This window comes from Rhipicephalus sanguineus, chromosome 1, assembly GCF_013339695.2.
Source record: "Rhipicephalus sanguineus isolate Rsan-2018 chromosome 1, BIME_Rsan_1.4, whole genome shotgun sequence".
Lineage (NCBI taxonomy): Eukaryota > Metazoa > Arthropoda > Arachnida > Ixodida > Ixodidae > Rhipicephalus > Rhipicephalus sanguineus.
In genome coordinates, this window is record NC_051176.1 from 141,420,293 (window position 1) to 141,437,714 (window position 17,422).

The 17,422-nt window shown below is 43.1% G+C and overlaps 1 protein-coding gene across 2 annotated transcripts in view; it reads left to right on the top strand.

Annotated features, from left to right (window-relative positions):
• The window catches only part of LOC119399184 (nose resistant to fluoxetine protein 6), a 37,106-nt gene extending 19,958 nt beyond the window's left edge, over positions 1–17,148 (top strand). For both annotated transcript variants that reach the window (XM_037666014.2, XM_037666000.2), the window contains exons 9-15: positions 667–832; positions 4,518–4,600; positions 8,217–8,339; positions 11,042–11,162; positions 12,924–13,110; positions 14,600–14,742; positions 16,710–17,148. In XM_037666014.2, the coding sequence (XP_037521942.1) occupies positions 667–832; positions 4,518–4,600; positions 8,217–8,339; positions 11,042–11,162; positions 12,924–13,110; positions 14,600–14,742; positions 16,710–17,033 (1,147 nt within the window). In that variant the 3' untranslated portion in view covers positions 17,034–17,148. The remainder of the gene's footprint in view (positions 1–666; positions 833–4,517; positions 4,601–8,216; positions 8,340–11,041; positions 11,163–12,923; positions 13,111–14,599; positions 14,743–16,709) is intronic.
• Positions 17,149–17,422: the final 274 nt, after the last annotated feature.

The following is a 17,422-nucleotide window of genomic DNA, read 5'->3' on the forward strand; positions in this document are numbered from 1 at the left end:
AACCGACTAAGACATGAACCGACTAGTATGCGTAATAGAATTTTGGGTGAACAAACGATCTGGTGACGTTGCGTAGCACGCATAATTACGGCAACTTCCTCCATCGGCGGAGCCTATTTACTCTATTACAACAAAGGCCCCTGCCACATCACCTATAGTGCCGAAATGTACAGCCTTAAGTTCAACATAGTGCACAAGCTGCACGGCTCGGGGTGTTTAGAGAATGACAATTACAATTGAAAGCCGGGCACAATATATATTCATTCCTTGCAAAACTAATTATATATACTAAGCAGCTACCTTAGGTTACTGTCACGGCCTATGCCGCCAAAGGCTATGTAGCCCTGCCAGAACAGCCGTGGACACTATCGAGCTGCTCGTTAATAGCCAGTGTTAACAAAATCGCGAACGTAAGCGTAGCTAAGCGATGGCCAAAGTGATCCATATGCCAGTGGCCGCCGTTAAGGCAAGAAGTGAGCTCAGGGACGCATTACAAAACTACGCGTGTAGCGTCTAGCCAGTTCAGCCTCACTATTTCTTCGCACTCATGCTGAAAATACGGCTTCGTCTGATGCGAAACACATAGGTCTACAAATTTATTTTTATGATTTATCTTGTACCACAGGAAATCTCGTTAAGTTTCTGCACACCGCTTTCCGTACGCAGGCTAATGGTTCCGATCATATCTGTGGTGATGGCATGCTTCCTTCTACCGCACTTTGCTGACGGCCCTGCCGACCACGAGCTCTTGCAACAGCAGGTGGACGGGTGCATCCACCGTTGGTGGGCGGTTCTACTAAGTTTCAACAACTTCTACACCGTTGACAAAATGGTGAGATGCTTTCCGTAGATCCCAGTACGATGGGCTGCGTAGTGCCTTACTGTTGTCCTCTTGGGCGAGAAAAAAGCCCAGATTTAGCGTGGGACTTAGTTTGGACTATATGGACGAAATATTTACTGCGCCCACGCGAGGAAATGTGATCTAGTCAAACGGAATAGCGGGTTGCGTTTCTGACGCCGATCGTGCAGCTAGATTCACACAACGGGACGTACAGATGAACCAGTTCCCAAACCAGTGACACGTTGCCTAAAAGCAACAAATCATGCCGCCAGCAGGTCGTCTGCGGTGCGCCTCGCATTATGAATCCAACATATACCCGAAAACGGGAACCGCACCTGAAGACAAATATCTGGCCGGCATGCCCATACGATAACATTCAAAGTAGTATTACCAACTTGGGTGACTTTTTTTTAATGCAAAGAACAGTTATATATAAGGCGCTGAGTAATTTAAGCCTTAGAATGACGCGAATATTGAACAAGCTCTAATAAAGCGCAATGACTGCCCTCCATATTCTCAGACTAGCATCGATTCGAAGTTCATCCTTCCCTTGACCCAGTTGTGTACAGCGTCGTTGCTCTACTAAAAATGACGGCTCATTTGTCAGGAGTTGCTGCATATTATCACTGATACGCAGTGACTTCTTTTGCCTAGAGATGGCGCTCCCATCGACATTCTCAAGTCCAGGTGGAACGTTGAGTGGGACTTTGTTCTATAATACGGGGTAGCGTGTTGCCAGAGAGTACTCGCCAAGCACTGCCACCACTATTCTCTCTCCTCCTCTTAGGACGGTCAGTTTTGTGGCGCAGAGTACAACATAATGCAGGGTATTAGGAAAAAAATGGGAGACATTGAAAATACATAGAAAATGCGCCTATCCTCGAGTGTACAGATTCCTCGTGTTACGCAGGAAGATGCGCAATTGAAGACGAAGCTTTCAAGTTAGGCCAGCGTTGAAAAAGAAAAGAAAGCTTCGCCCGGGCTCACATCTTAATGCGGTATGCTGCCATGAAAAAGAAAAAAAAAAGAGAGAGAAAAGTTGCTTGCCACCAGAAGGTGACAACACAGCTAGACACTGAGGCTCCGTTTAAGTAAAGTGGTTTTTAGAATATTTGAATAAAGGGAATTGCGGCCACTGAAGCTTGCTATTACATTTGTCTTGAGCCATATACGCCGCAGACATGCTACTAGACAAAAGATAAGTGTGCGTTTTGCCAAAGAATGAATATATAAAAAAATAAAGAAAAAAGAATATTTCAATTTAAAAAAAGTTCATAAAAGTGCAAAAAAGAAAAGAAAAACGTATAGGCGGGACAGAAGTGACAGAGAAGTAGACACGCGTCCGCATCCGTCTGCATGCTCATGGAAGTGTAAACATGGATCGCAAATTTTTAAAATACACATTTTATCGAGAAAAGCCCTTTAGCAGCTATTGCTTGATTCAGCTGTTATAACGTTATAAAGCGGAAATCCGCTCGCTGAGGACACGGACTAAATCGTCTACCGCGTCTTCAGATTTATTGGAGAACACTGAATAAAATCAGGGGGCATGTAATATGCTTCGCGTTTGCGCAGGCACATGATGACGCCGTTTCCAAGGGCTCAAGTTGAGCTTAATGCGCACAAGTACATCGCAGATACCGAGGAAGCTTGTTGGTTTTAAATCTAAATGCATAAGAATGAATAAACCGTTCTTTTCGGCAACATATTCGCCAATTTTTATGAGAGTGGTTGGCTTTAAAAGAAGGTAGGATCTAGCAAGAAGGTAGGATCTAGCAATAAAGTCGATTTACCTCGAAAATTGCAAGAGATAGATAGATAGATAGATAGATAGATAGATAGATAGATAGATAGATAGATAGATAGATAGATAGATAGATAGATAGATAGATAGATAGATAGATAGATAGATAGATAGATAGATAGATAGATAGATAGATAGATAGATAAGAAAGGCAGTAACAAAAGGTAGGAAGCTCAACTAGATTAATAATTCGGTAAGAACAGCATCAGGTTTCAAGACTATGAAGCTATCAGGACGGTTTACAAATATAACATACAGGAATAAAAATGATGTTACAATTCTTTCAACTTTGCACCAAATGAAGTGTTATACATCGCTCTAAATCATACTGCAGCCAGTTTCCGAGCATAAATTTAAACAAAAAAAGAACTCTCGTAAATGTTGTAAACATTGCACGTACGTAAGCTGTAAATTGATATGACAGATCTGTCCACTTGATATTTAACAGATGTATTTGACAGAACTACAGGCAATATGCATTTCTGGTAGAGAGTTATGGGATTGTAAACTTCGTGCTTCCTATTATTTAAAATTTACCAGCTTGCGGCAGTTTATTCTGAACACATGAGATCTTAGAATTACTTCCTTGTTATTCTGCACCAACAAAAGTCATTCAAGTCAATTTAGCGGTTCTTTGAAAGGCATGTCTTCGTTGTAGGTGTACTTGAGTTAGTCCACAACTAAAGCCTCCTATAAAGGTTAGGTTCATGCGACTGGACGCACAAGACTTAAAATGTTCTCCACAAAGCAGAAATAGAAGTCGGATGATATAAGTCAGCGTGGAACTCATATATATAGGTCAGCGTGGAACCCAACACTTTTACCCATAAATCCTGAATGAAACCTTCGAGCTGCATCTGTCTAATGCTACAGCGGCGTAGGCGCTGACTAGACCACTATGGGCAAACGGACGTCAAGCGTGACGTGTTAAACTATCCAAGAGACTCATCTCTTCGGCATACAAACGTGAGTCATAGAGAACAGTGCGAGCTACGGGACAAGAGTTATGGACAGGGAAGGTTAGGTGACAATAACACGACTTTTATTCTGGATAACGCAGCATATAAGGGTAGAATACACTGTCAACAAGCTCTGTATATTATGTGTTGTGGGGCCGGCCATTAAGAAAATGCGGTTAAAACAAAGAGTGACAGTTTAGAAATCGCAAAACTAGAAAAGGATGAACAACACGAGAAACGGGAAAAACTATGACATGGATCGACCGAAAATTTTCTAAAGCTCGTGGAAACAATCAGAAACAAGAAATTTAAAGGGGAAAAAAATCAACTTTCCTAGTGAAACATGTCGGGAAGGTACATGTTGTCATGAGAAGTCGTCAAGAAAGTAAACCAACAAGCCAGGCTTAGGATAATCGTGATTATAACATGCAGCCAACAGGTATGTCACTATCTCATTTCGGCATGAATGAGCGTCTAAATTTTCGAGGTTCCAAGAACCCTCTAGGTTTCGTGCTCTCGTGTGCGCTTTATTGGTATGTTAAAGGACAACCATAGTGACATCTCAAGCCTTTCGTTTCGGATTGCTTTGGCTGGCTTTAAATACATCTGTCATAAAGCAATAAACTTAACTTTCGAATGATTGCGAGTGGGTTCAATGGTAAAACAAAGCACGATCCTTACTATACTGCTATGTGCGGCCACCAGTTGAAGTTGCTGTATATGGGGACAGAAATGAACATTTCGAAGTAGTAAATCATATATTCACTGCCCGAGAACCATCCGTGCAGAAGTGATTCTGTGAATGCACATAATTAAACTACTGACGTGTCATTATGTCTTACTTCATTGTATCGCGAAGGAATTGTTGCAGTAGCAGTGATATGTCGTTTTCCTGTTCTCTGGCATGTTTCAGTGCATGATCCACCTGTGGTACGTGAGCACCGATATCCAGATATTCCTCGTGATAGCATTTCCGCTCACGATCCTTTTTGTCTGGTAAGTGCATTCAATTTATACGCTGCTATGCCTTTCGATTTCTTGGAATAGCAATTTTTTTACTAAAGGCCTTCCCATCACGTTGCTTTAGTTCATAAAGAATGTGAATCGACGGCGGAGTCCGTGTGTTCCTGTTACCATTGATACTCTGCGAATATACCCTTTATGTGCACATTACATTGTGCCGCTAAGAGCCTCTGTGAGGTGCGCTTTTACCATTCTTTCATATTTTCAGGCTTTTCAACAATCATTTTTGTACTGCCAAATATGCGCCGGTTGCAACATCTACAGCAAAACTATTGAAAAAATTTTCAACCAAGGTTTCTACATATTAACTTCTTTACGAAAAAAAGAATACCAGCAACCGGCTAGTTTCTTATCATCTGTTGGACGGATGTTAGGACATTAAGTACTACGCATGGTGTGCAGAAAATTCGGCAGATCCCACGCGTTGTGGGAATCGGTTTCATGCGAAGCAGTCAACGAGTACTTCTATGCTGTACATTATGGCTTTCAGCCAAGCATTACGAGGTAGATCGACGTGTTTTTGTAAGTGTAGCAGCTGTTTGCGCATCGTGTGCTTACCAGGCACGTCGACAACACTGACGTTTAAAGGGTAACTTATGGTGCGACGTAATGTCAGCCCTCACGTTAGAGTAGATACGTCAGTATTATCGAAACTAAGTGCACTTTATGGTGCAATCATGTGAATATCGCACGTAACTTTCGTTAATGTATTCCACCGGGGTCGAGCAATGCTTCAATATAGCTTGCTGAATCATAGGAATTCAAATGTAATGTTTATTAGCCCTTTCGGCCCTGGTGTCCTATAAAAAGGACACGAAGAAAGATTGCTATAAATTGTGACATAAATTACTGAAAAATTCAAAAATGTGTCTGTGGTATCCCCAATACACCTGTGCAAACATATGTAGGGGTTTTTCCATTATCCTCTTCCTCGGTAGTATGCAATGTTGAAAACAAGACGGCGGAAGGTGAAAAAGACGACAAACGCCGCAACCAAATATTTGATGACATTTTTCTAAATAACTATTTTTTCTGTAGCTATCATAATTTTTTCTGTGTTTCTAAAGTGCTTGACGGCTTATTTACAAAGTGGTCGTTCCCTAACACTTCCGCTTAGGCAGCTGCAACATAAAATATTCATGTCCTAAATATAGGACACCAGGGGTTAGTGCTTGTGAGATCTTTGAATGCATTGCATGATGACCCGGAGCCGTAGCGCTTGTGTCTGCTTCCAATTTCTTGTTATTCTCCTTGGGAAATGAGCCTGCATTTCTTGCTAATTTGCAAGGGGGTCCCAACAGCGAGATTGTACATAATTGATCTGAATACGTTTGCTGCAGTGTAAGAATGGTGCATGAGAGGGCTTGAAGATAACGAGGATGATGTGCAGTTCCATCAGCTTACCCATGCAGGCACGCGCGACAACAATTGCGGCGCACCAAAGAAGGATACGGCAACCTTTTATGATGTTAGATCTTACAAGGCGTGCAGTAATTAGATAATTGCCATTCAGGTGCATTGAAGAACACTGTGTCACGAGTGCAAAAACTTGCTTTTGGACCTTTGAAACGCAGTAACTAATATATGGTTGCTGGCATGCTAGCTTCACAACAATTTCAGGTGTAAACAGAGTAAAATAAATAGCAATATCGAAATTCACCATATTTCCCTTCACAACCATTAAGCCCTGGCGTCCTAAATATAGGACATGACGCTATTTTTCTCATACACTGATGGGATGCTCAGGAAAGATAATTTTCGTGATCTTGAGGTGATAAAAAAAGCAATCTCAACAAGAAAAAAAAATTATCTACCCGTTATAAAAAATTCAGGGCTCAAAGGGTTTATTAGACTGATATGAAAGCGGAGCCAACAAAGAAACCACAGACGTTAGTCTGATATGACGCCTGTATCTTAGGAGTACATATGTAGTGTCCATTGCTTTCTTGTAAAATTAGATAGCCAGCACCACAAACAAAATTGACGTTGCACCGAAATTAAGCCTACATAGGCTGTTTTTCCAAACCAGTTTACAGACCTGGCGTGGCTCTGTGGTAGAATACCTGATTGCCACGCAGAACGCTTGGGTTTGATGCCTGCTGGGATCCTAATTTTTATTCTTTCCAATCGCCGGGTCAACGCTGCCGATGTCGGTTTTCCTTAATGCTCTCTCATTTAAATTATCAATGTCTGTTGTCACCGTTCCTGGGTTGATATAAACTGTTAATCACCTGTGGCGCATACCCGTACACCGCGGCCCGTGGTTAACGGGTATCTGCCACACGTGTCCGGTGGAAAGCGTTTGACGATGTACGCGACAGGATTTTCACGTTATTCATGTCATGATCCGACAGTCATATTCGTCGAATACTCTTACCCTCCCATGCCAATTTTGGTCTACACCAAGTTAAGGAGGCGATCATGAGAGCACCCAGACGTAGGCGGCTAGATAGATAGATAGATAGAAACGCTCAAAGTGCCAAAGGTTCGCTAAGAAATGCTTCTCATTTAATAATATTGTGGCGAAGCCTTGGTACTTTGTAATGGGTTGCGCTCTCTAGCGGCTTCTAGTGGGTCGTCCTCTTCGGCTCGTTCCTGAGAGAACGCAGTTTGCGCTCAGAGTTCGTGCTTTTGCCTTGACTGTCGCCACTGTGTATTGCCGCTGAGTCCCGTGAAATAAACACCTTAACAAATACGACCATACAATATAGAAAAGGAAATGCAAGCCACAGGTTGTGCTCGCCGTATATACATATATAACTGTATATATATGACAGCACTGGTTTTCGAACAATAAACGAAATAGCTAGACAACACTGCAGCATGCTACAGTTATATGCGTTTTGGTTGAGCTCGTTCGTTTGAATCTCGGTAGAGTAGAAAAAAATTAACATTTATATCTTACCTGTTGAGGTATAATTCGCAGTAATCAACATCAATGCAAATTCCGAAAAGAAAGTACTCTGTCGAAATATCCACTGACAATGCGATCAGTATAGGATACGAAAAATGAAAATATTGAGAGCTCGTATGCTGGGTGCTCTCTACGTGCTGCATGTATTCGCTTTTCCCCCCTTCCTTTAGGTAAACAAACCTCCGTGATCTTTTTTATTATATAAGTTTTAGTTTTATGTTGCTGTTTTAGCTCCGCTAGTAACATCTATTGAAGTCAGACCCAACAAGTCCAAATTTCTGCTTTAACTGTAATACTTTTAAATTTAAGTGCTACTTCGATGTTATGCTCATTACAATGCAATTTCTTTATGTTTTTGAATATACAGTTATCTGGAAGCAACAAACATTATAAATATTTGCAATTTGTTGTTTAATTTGGCCTAACTGCCCTGTGCAGTAAGTGAAATGCTGTAGAGAGTGGCTTTACATTAGTTTTGGTAATTTGTGATCTTGTTACATCATTTGATAGAAACAAGGAATACTAGAATTTTATACCGTAAGGCAAATTTGAGCCATATCATTGTAATATGAAGTTTGATTAATGAGGAGAAGAAAAACATCATGTAAAACATCCGAAACGCCGGTCTCATTGCGAACACATTTATTGACAATGTTTTTTTTTTCTGTCTTATAGGCACCCCAAGTTTGCACTTTTGTTGTCATGTGCTATTTCCTTGGCATTTTGTATTTTGGTATCTCTGCAAACTCACTTTTGGCACCTGGTTTACTCCGGGACGGCATCCTCCAATGACATGGTGTAAGTATGCAGAAAGAATACGAATCTTTTCTGTATAGGATTCAACGAAGTTTACATGCTCTCTTCACGAATTACACGCAACTTCACGTTGAGAACAAGTAAGCACACATCACTGACGGCTAGTCGGTATACAAGAAAATTCATGGAAGGAAGAAAAACAGGAGACCGGGGAAAGGTAGGGATGTCAATCAGTTTAGAATAACCGGTATGCTACCCTCCACAGGGGAAAGGGATGAGGGAGCTTGAAAGTTAGAGGAGTAAAGAAAGAGAGAGAAGGGGGAGCGCGCACTCATCGTTACAGTTCGTCCGTCTCGGGCAGTACGCGACATCACTAATAGCCGGCAACCGCCGGTGCAAGTCTGCTGTCTTCAAAATTTTTATCAATGCCTTCGTCGCCTTCAATCGCGATGACTTTTCGGGACGACGTTTTAAGATGGTTGCTGCAGACATTGGTCTGCGTTGAAGGCGAACCAGCGGTATTGCGAGTGATCGTTTGTGCAGACCGAGTGAGGACAGTTGCAAATAATGGGCTGTAAAGTCTCCTCGCTACCACAGTCGTCAAAGATAGCGATGTCGGCCACTTCTATACGAAAAGAAAATGACTTCGTGAAATCCACTTTTAGCCATAACCGCAAAGCAGAGTCACGTCTCTTCGGCGGAGTCCAGATGGAATCCGAAAACGTAGCAAAGTGTTCTGGTGGTGTCGCCGATTTTTTGGCTGCTTGATGTATTCCATGTGGGGCGCTTAATATCTTTGGCGATCACTCCAAGCTTGCTAGCAGCATCAGACCTTGGAATAAGTATAGCCTCTTCCTTGTCGCCTTGAAGAGCTGACCGAGCGGCAGTATCTGCGGGTTCTTTGCCTATCACACGGCAGCGACTTGCTGCTGGTGAAGTGTCCCGTGGTGCCCTTTCTCAAATGAAGTGTGAATTAGGCGTCTCATCTGGAATACCAGTTGTGATTTGGAATACCAGTTGTACATGTACTTTCTTACACGTAGATTTCGCAGCTAAAGCAGCTGCTAAAGTTCCGAGACCGCAAATGCATGCTGTATAAACGCAAATATCGCTTTCCGATGCGTAGTAATGACTGTACCAATATAAATTTGTTCTCGAGGCCTTAGCGATAGTAATGGAGTTACCCAGCTCTTTGCTCCTATGCAGTTTTCATGTTAGTAGTCATGTTATATTTTGCTCTTATTTATTCGCATTTATGAAGCATATCCGCTTTATTATGTAAATCCAAATAGGGCAGAATTTCTGGGGAAGGTGGTAGCTTGAAGCGATGAAAAATCCTTGAACACAAGTGGTATTGGCCACTTGCCCACTTGTCGAAACGTTGGCTCCATCGACACCCTGTGTCGAGGACTTTTCATTGCTTAATTGTGTGTTGTCCTTCGGGCGATCAGTGATCCATCGAGCACACATGGGGGAGTGTATAGAATCGCGCTTCAGAAATAGAGAACCGAAATTTAGGAGCAGCTATAGCACAGACGTGTAAAAGATTGCCCGAAGGTTTGAGATCGGTTTATTAAGCAGGGTCCGTATTAACAAACGCTTTACGCTAAAAATTTTCGCAACAGAACATTTCAGCCAATCATGATGCGGGTCATATCATTAGTGAAGCCGGCTGACCAATGGGAAAAAGGCACTTACGAAAGAGAAGTTTTGCGAATTCGGCCCCAGAACTGCCAGAGAGCTGTTTCTGAAACTTCTTACTAGTTGATATCTCTGATTCGTTTTAGTGACAGCTCCCGTTGCTAATGTTTCTAAATGTCTGATTTCGTTTTAGCTGTCTTACGCGGCTTACGTTGCAGGAACGTATGCATATGAATGGTCCTTATTTGCTGAAAGCTACGCGTAAGCTGAAAGCAACGCGAAGCAATATAAGCATATATTATGTACGCAGGTCTCATAGAGAAGCATAATCGGTTACAAGCTCATAAATGTAAGGTACGCCCACAAAACTAGGGTTCACCTATCCTTCACCTCTGTAAGACAGTCGTACCAGATGGTTTTCGTTCGAAACGCAAATGCTTTCCCTCTGCTAATGCAAATACTAGGCACATTGGAATACAAAATTTCATCGTTTGTGTCTAAGATATTATTCTTGGCTCAGTGCCAATTTCACAGTATCTTTTTAATATTTGTCGGGACGCTCACGTTTTCTATCTAAAACGAGCGACACAAACGTGTATCTCTATGGCAAAATTTGACCACCTTAAACATGCAGGACTGCTGGACGTCACGAAAATGAACGAACTTAACAGGATAGAGCAGCTATGCTAATTCTTTTTGCCTGGGCCCAGGATGGCTTTGGGCGGGGCTTATATTCATTATTAGGTTGTAACCGACTACAGTTTCAGCTTTTGTCACCTATCTGGGAGTGTGGTGAATAAAACGAACAACGCGATAAAGCTGGACATCGTAGGCTCTTTTTTTTTTCTGGAAACAGACAACGTTTTCTACCAAAGCTCTTCTGGGCACGTAAAATTTCCCATCCTAAAGGCTGCGATTCAGCATCCTTAATTATTCGCCTCATGAAGGAATAGGGGCCTTGGAAGGGCTCTTTTACTGGCTACAGAGTTCTAGATACACAGATGGCATCTTGAGATTTTCGATTACGACTTAAGAAACACAATAGCAGAAGACAACACAGTGTGATGTGACGAAGTTCATTATTCTTCATGTGTCTCTTATAGGCGTGTTGTAGAAACCATCGAGCTGGTCTACTTCCGACCTTTCACACATGTTGCGACATACGTTCTTGGCGTCGTTGTCGGATACTTGGCAGTGCAGTACGGGAAAGCGAAAATTGGCCTGGTAAGTAATTAAAAATTCTAAAACTGTGGTTAGCCGGGCTTGTTTGAAGGAATGCACACGGCTTTAAACAGCGCGGAAATATCACAAAGAATAAAGGAACGCACAATCCAGGCGCGAAAAACAAGACTATTTTTAACGTTTTGTTTTTATGGCGCGATGGCAAGGATGACTTATGAGGCTCTGGGTGTCATTACTGTGCAGATAAGCAGAAAGAGAAACTACGGTGGAAGAAAGAGAATAAGATTATCGTGCAATAACGACTCGTTTCTAGCAGCAGGACAGTAAACACCCTTTACAGTGTCCATGTACTTCTCAACGAGATTGGTATCGCTTTGTTCTTCACATGTTTTCGCAACAAAAAATATTACATTGTTTCTGTCGTAATTGTACTTGATTTCCATCTGCTTGCTCGTGTTTAGCACCGTAGTATAGATGTAAATGAAAGAAAATGACACCTTTCAGAAAAAAAGTCGCAGTTTCGCCACAAGGGCGAACCAATGAATACGATAGCAAGAAATTGGAATGTCACACGAAGAACGACAAGCAGCTCGATACTTGCAGCGCGCCGCTGAAGCGCAGAAGGACGCTCGAAAAGAATGCACAGGTAGACACGGGCAAGCGTGAACTAACAACTGTCACGGTAGTTTCGTCTTTGTGTTTGAGCAACGCGCTGCAAGTGTCGACAAGAGAGAATCAGACGCTCTTAGATATTTCTTTTTCTTTTAAACTGCGGTGCGTGGGGTGACACCTCTGCGTCTCCTGCCACGTGGTGGCCTCTGACGCAAGGTGTGCCCGGTGTTTTTTTTTTTCGTTCCACATCACGAGTGGGTACAGAAACGGGACATTTTTCGTGCACGTCTCAAGAGCAGTTTTCAAATTGAAAGAAAATGTAGGAGCGTTGTGTGATAGAAAACACACTCAAGCTCCTCCTAGATCTGCGTACCGCCAGCGGTAAATGTTGTATATAAATAGATCGCCGTTATAATGCCGGCGGATGCATGGCGCGTGGTTGAGTCATTTGACGCAGCGCGCTGCGGAGCGAGGAGTCGCTGGTTCAAAGCGCCGGTCGGGTGCTTCGGAATGTTTTTCTTCCGATTTATTTTCTTTGTGCCTTTCTGTATATATACATACATATACATATCTGGGACATGACGGCAACGGCAAGAATACGCCGAGAGTGTCCATATAATTGCTATGGCAATAAAAATTTAAAGAAAGCAATGCCTGATGCACTAAACGTCCCACGACACTCTTTGCCATGGCATTAAGTGGAAGGCCAAAATTTCCAGCATAGAAGACCATAAAAGCACGTATATTTGAGTTTGATATTACTTATTCGCATACAGCGCTTTTGAAGGTTTAAACGTGCTTTCGGCAAGCCATAGACATGTCGCACTTTATTCTTGCTCTCCCGTTTCCTGCAATAGGAAATATGTACCCTGCGATAGCCGTAGAAGCTGCTGGCTTAATATATTCGTTACGCCTAGTCGCGCAAGTAATAACTTATTCCGAAAATCATACCTTTTGGAAAATCGGAGTAGGGTATTATTTCAGGCGTATTTTTTTCTTGCAACAGCGCTTGTACCCCATGTTCAACGTGGCAGTTGAGCCGCCAGTTCCCTGCGCACTCATTGTTGGTGGTAACTTGCCCAGACTTGGGCTATGGACTTGCCGGCTAACACTTACGACTAGTATTCCGCGTGGTCTGGACATTTGAAAAGTCTTACCTAATGATGCTGCAACATTCAAAAACGTGTGCAGGTCATGCAGATTGCCCAGTGGATCATATCACTGGCACTAACGGGCTTCATTCTGTTCATCACGCTGCCGTGGAATCGAGGCAACCCACCAGACGACATAACGACGGCCATTTACGGCGGATTCCATCGTCTGGTCTGGTCACTGGGGCTCGTCTGGCCCGCGTATGCCTGCGCCACAGGACGAGGAGGTGAGGAAGGAAGCTGCGCCGACGTGATGCGCATGCGTCTGTCGACTCGAAATTCCTCCGCAGCGTATGTAGAGATAGTGAAGGCATTGGTCTCAGCTGTTCAGCCCTCAATTTTGTAAATATTCACTCAGTATGGCCGATGAGAGAAGGCAGTTAATGCTTGGTTGTGTTCTGTTGACAGTTCTCGCGCGTAGTCGTATGATACTTATCGACCTAGAAGTCTCACTGACCAGTATGTAGGTTTTCTAATTGATGAGCTAACGGAGATGGATTTTGAAGTTGGATTACAGAGTTGCGCTGAACCAGTGTACATTAGAAGCGTATATTTCTAAAAACTCCGCAGTTAATTGGAGGGAAAACGTTGCTTATACCAAAGAAAAAAAAAAGGCTTACCGTCAGTTTGCGTTTCTCGAATTTTTATTTCCAGTGCCGGTTATTTTAATTGTCGCGATGTCAAAAACAACTTTCCTGTGTTTCGGCCATTTTTTTTTCGGGAAATGTTTTAGAATGTGGCTGGGAGAGTCTTTGGCTCTCTTAAAGTGTGGTTCGTTGAATGCTCACCGTCAAACGGTTGTTTTACCTCTATGGAGTAAATATCGATAAAATCTTCGATGCTACGAGGGCAAATGCGGGAACATCGACGTGATATCGCCTCGCATTTCTGTCTATTCTTTCCTGCCTTACAAAGCCTCCACTCACGCTAAGAGTGATCTTCTTGGTGTTTCAGAAATGCGAGTTATTGATCCACTTTAACTTTATATTGTTCATTTGTATCCCTTTGAAAGCGTACCGATAAAAAAAATTCGGCGATAAACATTTGCGCCGTGTAACCTGAATAAGCTTTAAAAATCAAACTGCGATATGTCAATAGCAAACTTGCTTTCACGGTTATCTTAACCGACAGTATGTCCTATGTGCTCATCTGAAAGCGGCAAACATGCAAAACGGGAAGCCTATGGTCTGCCTTTGGCCACTTGTGTTTCAGCCTGTTAACGACGCTATTCTTCCCTTGAAGGTCTGCAAGCTACACAGACTGCTTACACGACACGACGTATTGAGCAGTTCCACCAAGGGCATCGAAAACACTTATTAGTTAATGCAAACCTTCTGGACTTTTCTAGGATAGCTAAAAAGAATGCATGCTGCAGAGCTTAGAGGATGATGAAATACGTTAGTGTAGGGGCAAATAGCGTAATTGTAGCGGTTGCAGATTTTATAGTAGCATTTTTGTACTATAGTATAGTTATTTCTAGTTTTGTAGTAGCTTATTCACAGCCTGGTCTCTACATGCTTGGCTTGTAGCATTTTTTTCCTGGTTTAACTGCCCCCACAGTAGAGAACATTACGGTACAAAAATGCCATGAACTAAAACTCTAGTTTTTTGGCTTGGCAGTGCGAAGAAGTGCTCTATCTATGCAACTTATCTTTCGGAATCTGCAACAAACTTTCTCCCTCTCCAAACGCGGGTGATACTTTTTTTTTCACGCAGGTTTGCTGAACGCCTTCTTCTCGTGGAAGCCATTCTTGCCATTGTCTAGGCTTGTATATTGTGTCTATCTCGTTCATGTGCCTCTTCTATACCTTCGCATGGGCATCCTAAAAACGCACATCAGCATCAACGAATTCTTCCAGGTGAGAAACGGAGGTTAAACTAATACAAGTGCGTACCTTGCCAACATGATTTAGATTCAGTTGAGATGCTGTGGAGGGTATCTGACCAAATGCTGTCAAGCCAGACTCACTCTTCCATGCAAAATATCGTTTGGAAAGTGCATGCTTTCACCTTTCGACCATTACATTTTCTTATTTAATACACTGTTCAGTGTAGTTTGAAACTATTATGAAGATGGCATTGATAGTTGTTGGGGTTTTGCATTCCAAAATCACGATATGATTATGAGAGACGTTGCAGTGAAAGGCTCTGGAAATTTCGACCACCTGGGGTTCTTTAACGTGCACCTATATTTAAGTACACGGGCCTCTAGCATTTCGTCTCCACGGAAATGTGGCTGATGCGGCCGGGATTCGATCCCGCGACCTTTGTATCAGCAGCCAAGTATTATAACCACTAGACCACCGCGGCGGGTGTCTACTACTAAGCACGTTAAGAGCATTTTAGCAATTAAAATACATTTTGCATGCGGGATAAAAAAACCACCTTGTGTGTTGTTGAGGCATACATTGTTCTGTAAGTTTTCTACTGACAGAATGGGAAAAAATTCCATGATGACAGCGCGATGTTATTAAAAATTGTGTATCAATTTTCAGGCACAAGAAAGGGCGCTTTGACACGGTAGTATACGCGCAAAGATGAAGCACTGAATTACCATTTATTCAGCGAAAATTGATCAGCTCAGCGAAGTTAACTAAAGCATGTTTTTTCAAGCGGTGTAAATAAGAAGTGAGTGAACTTTACAATAGCCACATAAGTGAAATGAGACTTCATTTGCTGCGTTATGCTGGTACAGTGCTGCTACGGATAATACGGAAAAAAGAAAATGACTGGGGAGATATGACCCGGCATTACCTCGTGAACTTGTTCACACTCTGCGCTGTACTCACGCCTAGTGCAGTTTGAGGACTACAAGGACCCTGACCAGTGCTCTGTTGACGCAACCTAATATCCTTCTCCTTCTTCCTCCCGTCCTTTCCCGCTTGTCTAGTGTTCTACCTGTCTAATAGCGACAGGCAGAACGGACAAAAATATGCGAAAAAAAGTTGCTTCGGTGGCAAGTTTGAGCTTAACCAATTGACCTTAAAGGGGCCCTGAAACACTTTTCCAAGTAATCGTATAATGGCTTCATTAAAAAAGCTTATTGCCTCACGAACCGACTGCCGCAAAAATTTTTAGAATCCGGTAAGTACGAGCGGGGTTGCAGGGATTTGTCGCACGCTTTAAGCGCTTTCTCTCTCCATTCGTACTAGCGAGTGCGCTGAAAGCTACGCAGGGAGGGGGATGAAAGGGGGCAAGAAGATGCGTCCATTCGTCAGCGTGCGTTATGACCTTGAGCACTTTCTTTTCTTTTTTTCTTCGAACGCGCCGCTTACTATCAGTGTGATCGCAAGCGCGCACGCGCGCACGCGGACACGTGGCGGCATCCCGCGGCGGCCAAGGTGAATATGCAGTTCAAGATGCTCGAATCAGCCAATGGCCGTGCACTTTGGGTTTATGGCGTGGTCATTCGGGTTTATGGCGTCATTTGTCGAGAAAAGAGGGAACGATTTCTAGCTGATATTGAGAATGAATTGTAAATTACAGGAGCCTCGACTACCGATCGGGAGCGTTTTCTGACCATGCTGAAGAGGTGTTGCAGAGCCCGTTTAAACGACATTTGAGGGCATGAAGGCTCACAGCTGCGTAACCGTCGTCATCTTACATATCTGATAAGCTTGGTCTCTTTGGCCCTATTCGATTAAATCAAAATCCGTCCGTCGCAAAAAAAAGAAGAAAAATTTGATGTATATCGTTTTCGGCTCTTTTTCGGTTTCAGCAAATAAAAAGCAAGGAAAGCTGAGGCATATTTAAACGAAGCTTATTGATATTGTTCACCGCACGTGAATTGCCGAATGGATAAATAAACGAAGTTTCTTCCTTTCAGCTCAACACTGCCATCGGCCTGTTCGGCATGAGCTTGTTCCTGGCGTACCTTCTGTACCTGTCCACGGAAGCACCCGTGACGCACTTGGAAAGGCTGCTATTCGAGGGCAAACGGAAGGACGCTATTATGAACAGCGCCAAGAAGCCTGCGGATGCTCTGCCGGCCAAAATGCCCATTGTTGAGTGGGAGACGAAGAAGGATCCTCTGGAGAAGGGCTTCGAAATTAAGCTCACCATAGAGACAGATGCCAAGAAAATGGCCGTGAAAGAAAGTGGCGTCGACAACGGTGCTTTCCAGGCCGACTCTGAGAAGTCCAAGCTCTGAACAGCCTTTCAGCGCAAGCACGGACTGCAAAAAAGAATAAGTGACATCGCGACGGCTACAGATCTGTCCTCTGAGCATATTTGAACCTGCAGTGGAGTGAACGCCTGCAACAAAACACTCTAAGGAAAATGCCTGCTCTGAAATACGTGCCGGGAAAAATAACTACCGAACTGTATGAATGTCCCTATTATCGCATTTATGGAGGCTCTGCCTCCATTTTCACGACACCATTACTTTACGCCATGTCGGCAATAAAACGAAGCTACACACTCGTATCACGCTCATTCGGACAGCAGTTGCTTAGTTTTTTGCTGCCTTTGCTCATTATTTCTTTGCGTCTTCGACGTACCCGTAGATCACTGCTGATGACAGCTCAGTAAAGACAGAAG